We start from the raw sequence: 12154 nt of genomic DNA, 5'->3' as shown, positions 1-12154 counted from the left end.
ATTTGTTTTGTTTTGTTTACCATTAGCTGATAGTTACTGAAATTGATTCCTAAAAGTGAAATTATTTCTTCAAGAAAGTAAAGGAAGAGTTGCTTAGGTTCTTGCACCCTCCTGTGATGTTTGTATTCCTGTGCTCTGAGCAGGACTGAACACTGTCTGTATTATTAGGGCAATTTCTGAAATCTAAAATAGCGTTTGAGTTCTCAGTCACAGAATCTGTAAAAGGAAATACCTTAGTACCTGACTTTGAAGTACAACATAAGAGAAATCCTTATTTACATCTTGATAGGATATTTTGGCGAAAACTATATGCCTTCCAAATCAGAATTCTACTCAAATAATTCAATTAATTATTTCTCTGACTTCTAGCAGTTGTTAAGCATAAAGAATTAAATAATCTCTTCTAAGATGTGTCAGAAATATACAACTTTTTACAGCCTCCATCAAAACTTGACAAAACATTAAGGCCTGCCACTGCTGGGCCTTGGCTGCTGATTAGAAGAGAGGACCATTTTCAGTATCACTCCTGAAGCTCCCAGAGCAGAATCAAGAAATAACACAGGTTTGTCAGCAGACCCTGTGGCCAAGGTGGAAAATACACGTACATCTTCTGGCTGTAAAACCTGTTCATTTCTTCTACAAAAGCCACTGTTACAGAAATGATCACCAGGGGATTGTTACACTTGAAGATTTCAATTTCACATAAAAAGCATCCCAACTAAACTGTGTTTCCATAGCCAAGTACTGTGGGGAGGAGGAAGGTTTGGAGAGGGTCTTTGAGGTCTTTTTCCTAAGTGCGTATATTGCCATTGAAAACGCTCTCTGCTTTCATCACTGCTCCATGGTCCCTCCTGCTGTTAGCAGTCAGTTAGGAGATGGGACTCCTTCTCCTGCAGGCTGGGCTAAGGAAGAGCCCAGGATGACCCAGCCAGGAAGGTGTAGTGCTTGGGGGATTCAGTATATCAAAACCTATTAATTGCAGAACAACTCTTTGTAAGTGAACGAAGTAGCCACAGCTTGGTGTGGTTGTTGTGCTCTCAATGGATTAGCCACAGGACTACACGTTTGGCCCAGTGACTGGGAAACAGGCTGAGCCCGTCCACAGCTCCCCAGGATGGCCCCTTTGGAGCCAGCAATGCCCGGGCCTGTCCTGTCCCCACCTGTAACCATGGCAATGGCCATCCTGCCTGATGCCATGGGATGAGGAGCCTAGCAGCACACTACCAGCCTGAAGACCAGCAGCACATTTTCTCCACCCAGAAATATTTGTTTAGGTGAATATGCCTCAGCAAGTTAAAGTGTCTTGAATCATGCCAAATGCCTGAAAGTTCTGCCTTACATGTTTTGTTATTGGCTCATAAAGAGAGCACTGATATGTTAAATGTTTCCTAAACCCAAAAAAAAAAAGAAAAAAAAATACATTCACTGCAGCCTGAATACCTTTGATTTGTGAATCTCTGCTTCATCCTGAGAGCTACTTAAAAATCCATGTCAAAATCTGCATTAATCTTGGCTAGAAAAAGAAATGTGGTAAGTAGCAAGAGTACCACAAAATGCAGCTACCATTGTCTGTGTGTGTTATGAAAGGCATCATTAGCATTTAACTCACAAGAGAAGCATCAGTACATGTTACCAGATACTTTCTTTTTTGAAGTCTGTTGAGCAAATGTGTACTTGGGTGTAGAAATCCATCTCTGACATTAATGTCTCATTATGTTATTGCTCGTCTTCCGTGTGCGTATAGTTTTCATACATATTGGAGCTTCTTGTGTGTCATTAGGTACTAAAACTGAGATAATACAAATATTTTGTTATATAAGGGAGGAAAGGGAAATAAATTCCTTTCCCTTTCCCTTTCCCTTTCCCTTTCTTCCCAATATTGAGCATATTTGAGATTAAAAACTTAGCTTAATGACTTGATTGATCAAATAGCATTCTCTGTAGTGCCTTGGATAAATTATCATAAACTCAATAAAAAGTTTTTTAAAAACCCAACGGATTATTATTTGTTGCTGATTTGGTTATTTTTTCTAAGAATGCTTCATTACAAATGGTAACATTTTCCAAGAAAATAACCAGATAGCCTGGAATTTGAATATATTAAGGGTTTGAATAAATAAAAGCAGCTGCTTTCCTTTTGCAATAGCTGCGTCTTCTACTTTTCATTTCTAAATGTCATTTTATTTAGCATATATCCGTGGCCATTTACTTTGTATCTCGTGTTTTGTAAAGTATTTTGAAAGGCTCTAGGCCCAAGGTGGCAGTAGACAATCCTCACAGAGAGATGTATGGAGAAAGCAGAGAAGGGAGGCGTTTGGCTGCACTCCTGTTCAAAACCAGTTACGGTTCCACCATGAACTGAAGCCAGAAAGCTGCCCTGTAGCTTCATCAGAAAGGGCAGGCGGTGAAAACCAGGAATGAGGTCGTATTTATGCAGGAGATCATAATCTTTTTTTCTCCCTCTTTTTCACTACTTTAATATTAAAGAAGATAGGACATTACTGTGGGGTGCTTGTTTTATTATTACAAAAATATTAGTTTTGTGATTGAAGAATTGAATGGAATTCTTCATTTGCAGCGTGTCATATGTGGCCTGTGCCCATTATTTACAATTGTCCTGAAATACACTAAGCTCTGTTCAGTTGAATTAAACATAATTAAACATGCTGTTAGAGTTTTTAAAGGAATTTAAGATTAAGGATAATTAAACAGTTAATATGCTACCTATATTTTCTGCTGAAAATGGTTTAGTCTGTGTCTCCCACTTGCCTAAGCTTTCAGGTAACATCATTCATACAGTGTCTCAGATTGTTTGGGTGGTAATGTTAGAGGTCTGTACTGGATAAGTGAGTGGGTCAGAGTGGTGGATTTTGAGAGGAGTTGATGAAATTAATTTCAGTAATTTTGGCTGTGGGATTTTTCACTATGGGTTATTCTTGGCCCTGTGTGAGGTGGTTGCTTTTGTTTTATTGTAGAGTGAATTTTAATTTTTTACTTTCTTTAAAGAAAGGAAAGAGAACAAAAGAAGGCATGTGGACAGCTAAGCACTGCTCCAGACAATTTATCTTATTGACTGCAGGAAAATTACTGGCATGACACCAGCGCCCTTCTCAGCTACTTTGAGGCTTGGCAAGGCCCCTCTAGGCTGTTAGGGTAATGTTTACATTAGCCTCTTGTAATAAGCAGGTATCAGAAGAATTGCAAAGGTAGATTTGTCTTGGCTGCTGAAGGTGGGCTTTTATTAGACAAATAAAGGGAAATAGCTGAAAGTTATTAGTGCTATATGGAAGAGTATCAGCAGAAAGGTTAAGTTTCCTATTATGGATATCTAAAACTCTTGACTCAGCCAAATTATTGATTTCCCCCTATTCATTGACTGGCCTGTTCATAATCAGGGAAGTGTTATGATGAAGTCTCACAAGAGGGAGACTGATGTGGTGGATGCCCAATCCCAGATGATTTCAGGCTATATTTGTCATGTACATAGGACACATAAAAGAAAGGAAAAGTGTTTCAGCAGCATGTGATGCAAGTGAAATGAAATAGCACTGTACAGAAAGGAAAGCTGGTGCAGAGTTGAGGCTTGATAGATTGATGGAGGGCCCATTTCACAGAGTTATGGCTGAAGGAAGATTGACAGGACTGTAGGAAGTCCCTGCCACATCCCATTAGCAGACACCCCTTTGCCACCTCAGCTGCGCTGACTTGTATTTTTGTGGAGCCATGCTGCAAACTGCATGGTGGGGGCTGCTCTGGGCTGCAGTGACACTTTTTTGTGGAATAAAACAGTGCTCTTGACTTTAAACTTGCATCAGTTGGCAAGTCCAGCTCTCAGCATGGGCTCCCAGATGTCTGCATGGGCTCAGGCTGTGGGGAGCCTCGAGCAACACAGGACAGGGGGTGTACTGGGAACGTGTCAAGCTGCTGTTGGCCCCACAGCCTTTTTCTATTGCCAGCCCCAGGTGGGGGCAGAGGTGCTTTGGCGCGTTTGGGCTGTGAAACCATGTAGGATTGAAAGCATTTCAAGTCTGAATATGGCTTTTGGAGGGGCTTCTCTGGCAGACTCATGACCCTGCAAGATGGGCTATGATAAATATATGGAGTGTTGGACAGAAGGATGCTGGCTACAGCATGTATCCCTTTCTGCAGTGCTTCTAGAGAAGACTCAGTAGTGCTGGAAATCTGTGTTTATGTCAACCCATGAAACACATCTTGCGTATCTCATAGAATCATAGCATCATAGAATACCAGGTTGGAAGGGACCACAAGGATCATCTAGTCCAACCTCTTGAGTTAAAAGTATAGTTTAAATTAGATGAGTCAACAGTATAATTTAAATGAGATGAGTCAGCAAAGATCTTACCAAGATTAGTTTATAGGAACTCACTGCATAACTGGTTCCAGTTGAAACCTTTACCACATCCATCTGATTTACCTCTTGGTGAAAACCAGCAGGAGAAAGGAGAGCTTTATTACTTTTGGCGCTTTGTTGGTTTTTTTTTTGTTTGGGTGGTTTTTTTACTCTGCCACATCTTCTTGTCATTTTATTCCATGGTCATCACCCTTTTTTACTTAAGGTTTCTTTTCTTTCTCCTGTCTAACAGGCCTAGAAGATGTTGTAGCAATAATGATTCCTGAACCCAAAGGAAAAGAGATAGTGAGCCTCCTGGAGAGGAACATTACTGTGATGATGTACATAACCATCGGGACACGCAACCTGCAGAAGTACGTCAGCCGGACCTCTGTGGTGTTTGTCTCCATCTCCTTCATTGTGCTGATGATCATCTCACTGGCATGGCTGGTCTTTTATTACATCCAGCGGTTCCGCTACGCAAATGCCAGAGACAGAAATCAGGTGAGCAGTGCTGGAATGGCTGTTTGTGTTTCCAAAAAATCACCATGAGATTCAGCTTAAAATAAAAGTAAAATTTGAGGAAAATGTTAATGTGTGGTTAAAAAAAACCAACTAAAAAACCACAAGAAAGTGAAAAGTATGGGGATATAAAAATGCCTTTGTTTGGGAAAAGCCAAGACTTATGTCAATATAGATGGGATTCGTGAAAAAAGAAATTCATAAATATGTACTATATTTATTACGTGAGATTTCCCCCATGCAAAACCCACAAAAAATAGAAAGTTGATAATGTTTATTAGCAAAAAGATTGCCTTGGTACATATAGCCAAGTGAAATGGAAATCTGTATAAGTAATGATCCTTGAGATCAAAATGATGACTAAAATATAGTGAGGTATATGAATGTGTGTGAAACAAGGGTTCACGATAAGTGAAGAAAAAGAACAGAAAGTGTTTTCATGTTAGTATTCTTTGGAAGGGCCTTGGGCTTGAAAGGCAGACACATCCCTGTTCATTCTTCAGTGTTCCCTGATGATACAAGTGTTGTAGTGACAGCCACCAATATTATTTGGGTTTGGTTTTGGTATCTTGACAAACCCCCTGAAAGAGACACAAAAACCTGTAGCGCTGGAGAGAAGTCAGCAGCAGTGGGAATGAGCCCTAGGTCCTGAGGCACTCTGGATTTATAAAGCAGTGTGCATCTTTATGGTAGTTCAGCAATGGATAATAATAGCATTGATAATAATAAATTTTATCTTTTCTTGTCTGGTTGCAACTATCTTGGCATCAGCAGAACTGTGAAGCTGAGGCTTCTACATTTCATTTTAATGGTACAGTAGAAAATGCTATCAATGTATGAAATCTGAGGAGATAACCACTTCACTGCAGTGAAAAAATACACTGTAATTCAGAGATTATTCTAGACCCTTAATAAATTATTGTTGGGAGAGGGAATTGCTTGCTTGCTCTGCAGAAAAAGTAAAACTGAGAGCGTTAATAATCATCTTGTAGAGAAAAGTACTGCCACACACTCTGTAATGTATACTTAACGTATAGGGATCCCTTACCCCCTGCCCCATTGACATTCACACATCCTCTTCAGTAGACAACAGCTGCTCTGTGTTTACAGACAGAAAGAATATATTTTCCTTTTAAATATACGGTATGAAATTTTGGATAGCAAGAATGAGACTATCCCAGCTGGAATCTGAACATCGCTGGCAGCACATTCACTGTGATTGTAACGGCTGTGATAATTTTAAATGCTTGACTGCAAAAGCACATGTGTGCCTAATTTAGGTACACGAATACTGTAAGTGTGCTTTCAATCAGGTAATTCTACAGGCAGATTAGCAGTGTAAATAGACATACAGAAACATGAAGCCCAGCAATATAAGAAGCTCACTCAGGTAATTCGCTATAGTTTGGAACTGATAGGTTTATTTGTTCAAGCAGATTTCCTTTTCAGTATTTTCTTTCCGAAGTTCAAACAAGACTAACATGTGCACAAGCACTTGTCCTGTGCAGAGGTTTTGATACCTTTGTTGCTATACTAGTTCTCTTCTTCTGAAGAATAAGAAAGCATGCCTTCTAAGAAACTATTTATTGTTTGGGGTTTTTTTGCTGAAGTTGTAATAATGATATGGGGCAGACTAGAATTTCTTCATGTATTTAATTCGGCCAGTTTTTCCAGTCATCTCCTCTAATCTCTTTATTAGCTCTTTGTGTGTGAAAATTCATACCAATATACAGGCAAAGCCCACCCATTTGTGTTAATGAGTTGCTGTGGTTTGGTTTGGTTTGTTTTTTTTTCCTTTAGTCCTGGCTATGGAATATAATGATGTATGTAGTTCAGAAGAGCTCAGCTTGCTCTTGCCCTTTCCGTGAGGGTTGTTCTCTGTTTCCCCTAAAGTTCTTTTTTTTTTCCTTTGACACATTGTCTTTGTAGCACAAGGATGGGATCACAGAGTTCGCTGTTAATATATTGAATATTCAGACATATACAAGAAAAATAGTTTGTCTTGCTTTGCCAGAGCAAGATTCTTTCATCACTGTGCTCAAAAGCGCTTGCCATTATAACTTGCATGTGTCTGTTTGTATGAAAGTATTGTGCTTACTTGTAGGAAAGCCTTGCATGTGTTGCAAGCACCTTCATTGTTGGCCAGTTTTAGGAAAGATGCTTCCTTCTATTTGTATTATATATTTTCAGGATAAAGTTCATCCAAAGGGAAAGGTCAACATTTTTTGATAAACAAAGCAGCAGATGAAGGGAGAGGCAGTTGACCAATTCAGAGAAAGTTGTACTATCAGTTCCTACCCCACGATGCAATAAAATCTTACTGTGACTCATTTATTAGACTTCAGTTAAAATAACAAAGTTTTAAAGATTAAATTCATTTTGACATCTGAATGATTTAAAATCCCACAGTTTGAAATCAAGGGCTTGTGAGGGCCTATGTTTTCTGCGTCAAATGAGAACCTATGCTGACTTTTTTGTTAACCCCTATCATGCATGCCCTTCCTAGGTTTGGCTGATGCTGAAGCTCCTACCAGGAGCAGTTCAACCTCTGGATTGGAAGTCTGGGCACTGTGCTGAGGGGATGTGACAGTGTGGCTGACTGCAAAGCATGATTGTCAGAAAAAGTCATTATCTCCAAGCAGGAGGGGTGTTGTGCTGTTACATGAAAGCAAGATTTCTGGACATCTTTCCTTCATCACTCCAAGTGTCCCTAAGTAATTTTCAATTTTGCCTCTTCCAAGCTGTGACCCATTTCAACTATGGTGTGTCCTTTTGTCAAGCCTCATAACCACCTTTGCCATCTTGTCCTCTTTTATATGGTGACCCTCCTTTCCAGGTTCAGTTCCTTTCTTGCACCCAGCATAAGTTGCTGATCAAGCAGTAAACTCAAAAGGAACTGATTTAATTATCCATCAAGAAAGCAATGAGTGCAGCTAGTGAGAGAGGCAGCTAGAAATGCTGAAGCATCTCCTGGAATCAGTTCCTGTGACTCCTCAGTGAAATGAAACCTGGACATATAACGTGCACGTCTTCAGCCACCACTCTTTTTCATCATGTGTGCCAAATCCAGGTTCATGTGCCAGAAAGAAGACAGCTCACTCCAGTTAGGTGCCTGATTTTGATGGGTGGACAATCAAGACTCCAAGGATTCTCACTGAATGGCCATCCCCCTTTGTCCCATCTTGGCTGCAAATTTCTGCAGTGAAGCGTAAATCTGTCTTCCATTGTAGCCTTGTGCACCTGCAACCAGGGTGTCAGCTACAGATACGGTTAGATTTCAATTTTTATCTTAGTACACTTAATTTTTAGGAGTATCTTTAGCACAGACAACTGTGCGGTACATGTGAAAGTAGAAGGCAGATAGTAATATTCAAGGTTTCCTCTTTCTTTCCCACCTAACAAGATGTCCAGGAAGTAGATGTTTGCCCTGATGATACGCCCTTTTGATATGAAGAGGATACATTTGTGTAAGGAAAGCATAGGCAATCTGCTTCCTCAGTGGCTTGTTCCTGGAGCCCTCCTGAAGATGAGAGAGTTTCTCTATGAGAAGACTATGGGAATTGTTTGCATCAAGAGACATCAGGTTGCAGAGCAAATTGAAAGGAGTTTGGAATTACATGACAAGTTAAGTCCTGGAGATAATTCAGCAAAATGTGACTTGCTGTCTCAGCCCTGTAACAGCCAGGACACAAACTCTAAAAAAAGCCCAGCCAGCCCTGTCAGTGTGTCAGATTTCATATTTCACCAGTAACAATAGAGTTCTCTTTCTGTCATCTGTGAGATGAGAGGATGGTGAGGGGATGATGTTTAAATGCCAGACCTGTTGGCAGAATTTCTTCCATGTCATTTCTTCTCTTTGGTTTCTTGTTAAGAAGTTTTCTGTACAATTAATTTGAAACCAGGTGGGCTCTGTGAGTTTTGGGGAATGGTGAAATCCAAAGGAAGGAGTGATCTCACTGGGACTGAGGAGGGTCCTGTGCATCCTGGGTTAATCTCCAGGGAAGGATCTGCTGTAGTACATGACTGGCAGCATGTGCAGGATCAAGCAGTCCTCTGAGAAGGAAGGCTGCTGGCCATGGCTTTGAACAAGACTTTTGGGCCATTGAGTAGAGTCATCATCTTTGAAGCAATCTTGGGAAGATGCATTCCACGATGCAGTCCACCAACTTGATCAGTGGTACAGATGTGTCTGATACCTTGTCCTGATGGTGTGCTTCGTTCTGCACAAGGCAATCTTCTCCCTGCAAAGGTGACAGTTTAGTAAAATCATTAGGAGAGAAGCACTTACCAAAATTTCTCTTCCACAGCATCTATGGTCAACAGAACAGACAAGAGATGCTTTGTGTGCTGCTATCCTTTCTTTTTAACTAATGTCACCTTCTCCACAAGACCACTGCATCTGACATGTTTAACTCCTTCCAGTTCCATACTGAGTGTTGCAGCCTTGCTAATGCGATTACGGGATTTATGATTATAAATCTCTAAGCCTCACTTTAAACTCTTAAACTATTTTAATGCCTCTTATCTTTTAGGGGAAATCATTGGTTAGTGATAGGATGGCTTTCAGTCAAATAGAAGAATCCTTTGAAAGTATGACTTGACTTCAAGATATTCCTGTTCTTTCAAAACCTAAATTATTCTTGTTTGCATGTAAGTCATGAACTTATCTATTTAAGATAGATAAGAGAAAGCAAACATGAAAACAAGCAGATCAAAGATGTAAATGAGTCTTTAATCTTGTCCTTTCCTCTTGAAAAACGTGCAAAAAAGAACTGAGACATTTCATTAGTTTAAGTAATAATAATGATAAAAAGGAATCACAAGCAATTTCTGAAGCAGGACGTAATGGCTCTTGTCTTGCTGTATGTTATCAGTCTGTCTTTGATTTACACTGGAGAAACAAATAGCTGGCAAGAAATGTTTCCAGCTCTCATCTGATCCCTTTATTTAAGGGAGACTGTGAGAAAAATGTACCGCAGAAAACATGTTGTACAACTACGAGATACTCCCTCACGTGTAATAATTAGTTGTGCTGGAAAGCTCATATGTAAATCTCATATGACAGCCAAGTTAATTTTCACCTCTTCAGCCAGATCTGAAATTGCTCTCTGCTTTCAGCATGGCATACATTTTGTCACTCTTCCATGTCTGTCGAATCCAATAAGCTTACTCCCTAAATTTAATTCAGTGATTTTAATTGAATCTGAAGAACAAAGTGGTAATTTATTAATCGTATCTGTATGGCGATTAGGTCCCAGTTTGCAAACTACATCCAGCTTCCTGCCGTTTCTGGCTCCATGCTCTCAGCCCCTCCAGCTGGAAACCCTTCCCGCTGACAGGCCCCTCTGAACTCCAGCACAGGCCGAGTTCCCAGCCTGGAAAGTTGAATGTCTTTTGAGTCACCAGAGCTCCTAAGTCTCCTTCCTGCCTAACAGCACATGGCTGGAAACATGAATGGGGAGGAGAGGTGAAGAGAAACGTTTAAGGCATTTATTGGTGGGGATGCCAGGAGGAGGGTCACCAGTGTGGTTTGGGGACAGGAGCACATGACATCTGAGGGAAGGGGGAGCAGAGGAGGAGGAAGGGCTCTGCTTGCAGCCTTCAGCTGCATAACAGCTGGTTGGAGAGGAGGCAGAGCCAGGCTCTTCTCGGAGGTGCACAGAAAAGGACAAGGGTAGTGGTCACAAATTGCAACAAGGGAAATTCCATTTGTATATTAAAGGCTGTGAGAGAGGCTAAGCACTGGAACAAATTATCCACAGAGGTTGTGAAATCTCCCTTCCTGGAGATGCTCAGAACTTGACTGGACACAGCTCTGACTTTGAAGTTGACCCAGCCTTGAACAGGGGGTGGGAGTGCCCGACTTCTCAAAGACCTTTCCAGCCTGTGAGTCTGTCTCCAGATTGCCTCATTGCTGGGAGCACAAGGCAGCAGCCAAGTCCTCGGAGCACTGATACAGGCACAGACTGAACAGGCACAGGGTGCAGAAGTAGCTCTGCTGAGCAGTGGTTGTATGAACTGCTCTTGTAAGAAGCAGGCATCTCCATCTTCAGCTTCTGAGAACAGGTTGTTTTACATTGGGCTGTTATTACGTACTTTAATCCTGAGTGGCTGTGACCCTGCCAGCACAGTAACAGTGTTTTGGAAATATGGGAGAACAGTCAGAAACGTCACATGGTAAGCAATTCATGGTCCACTGGAGGGGAAGATAGAAAGGCAAAGAGAAAGCAAATTATTATCTATGGATGTTACTGCGGGAATATGTAGTGCTTTACCTGTAAGAAGCTGCAGATGCTTTAGGTTAATTTTTACACCTTGCATTGCTCTTATAAAGTAGACAACTGTATTGCAGGTTAAGACAACAGCAGAAGAGTCATGTTTTTGATGGTTAACAAAGTAACAGCTCACTTTTGGCACTTGTATCTTGCTGAAGATCTTGAACTAGTTCTGGAACAACATAAGAATGATGACCTCCTGAGTCTTGAGTCCACTGTTCACTCTACTTACCAGCCCTGGCCTCATTTAAAAATATATTTTTTACAAGTGTCATTAAAAAATGAGAGGAAAGAAGTAGGATACCCAAAGAGTGGACTTGTTACGTGCATTGCTACTCATTGGAATAGTAAAAGTGCTGGTGTAGCATTATGACAGGCTCACTGCAGTCTCCACTGGAACTCTGAGAGTAGCTTTACCTCATCATCAGTGGGTTACCAGCACGCCTAGAATACCTACTGTGCCCTTATTCTGAATAACAGCATGACTGACCTCATCTGTTTATATTTATACAGCACTGTTCTGTTTCATGTACAATCACTTCAGATTATTAAGAAGCCTAGGGAGAAAAGGTGATGATTTCTGCATGAAGAGATACTCTTTGCTTAAGAGCAAATTTTGTATTACAGCGCCGGCTTGGAGATGCTGCAAAGAAAGCAATCAGCAAGCTGCAAGTCAGAACAATCAGGAAAGGTGATAAGGTAATTTTTCAAAATTGCTCATTACCAAATGAAACTCTGCACTGAGGATTCCTTCAGACCACTGGGACAATGAGGCAGAACAGGAATGGCAATTGCTTATTTAGCTATTATGTGTCCTCCAGGCGAGGGAGGAATACTGGTAAGCAATTTACCAATGGAATGGAGTACAGACAGAAGAAGGTGATTCTGTGAGGGTGCAGAAAATCCTCAAAGTTCAAACATGCTAACTAAATCTGCATGCTTCTCTGGGCAAGTTTCCAACTTGGAAACATGTTGAAAGTCTGACTTTCCTGTCTTGAAATACATT

The 12154-nt window shown here is 40.8% G+C and overlaps 1 protein-coding gene across 1 annotated transcript in view; it reads left to right on the top strand.

Annotated features, from left to right (window-relative positions):
• Nucleotides 1-12154, top strand: part of RNF150 (ring finger protein 150) — a gene marked incomplete at its 3' end in the record, with an annotated part of 86818 nt that overhangs the window by 61047 nt on the left and 13617 nt on the right. Inside the window, exons 2-3 of the mRNA XM_010179213.1 lie at nt 4605-4855; nt 11776-11847. Of these exons, the coding sequence (XP_010177515.1) occupies nt 4605-4855; nt 11776-11847 (323 nt within the window). The remainder of the gene's footprint in view (nt 1-4604; nt 4856-11775; nt 11848-12154) is intronic.

The sequence above is a fragment of the Mesitornis unicolor genome, unplaced genomic scaffold, assembly GCF_000695765.1.
Source record: "Mesitornis unicolor isolate BGI_N332 unplaced genomic scaffold, ASM69576v1 scaffold14012, whole genome shotgun sequence".
NCBI classification, from domain to species: domain Eukaryota; kingdom Metazoa; phylum Chordata; class Aves; order Mesitornithiformes; family Mesitornithidae; genus Mesitornis; species Mesitornis unicolor.
The sequence above is the reverse complement of the archived record's forward strand: the minus strand, read 5'-3'. Positions and strand labels throughout refer to the sequence as shown.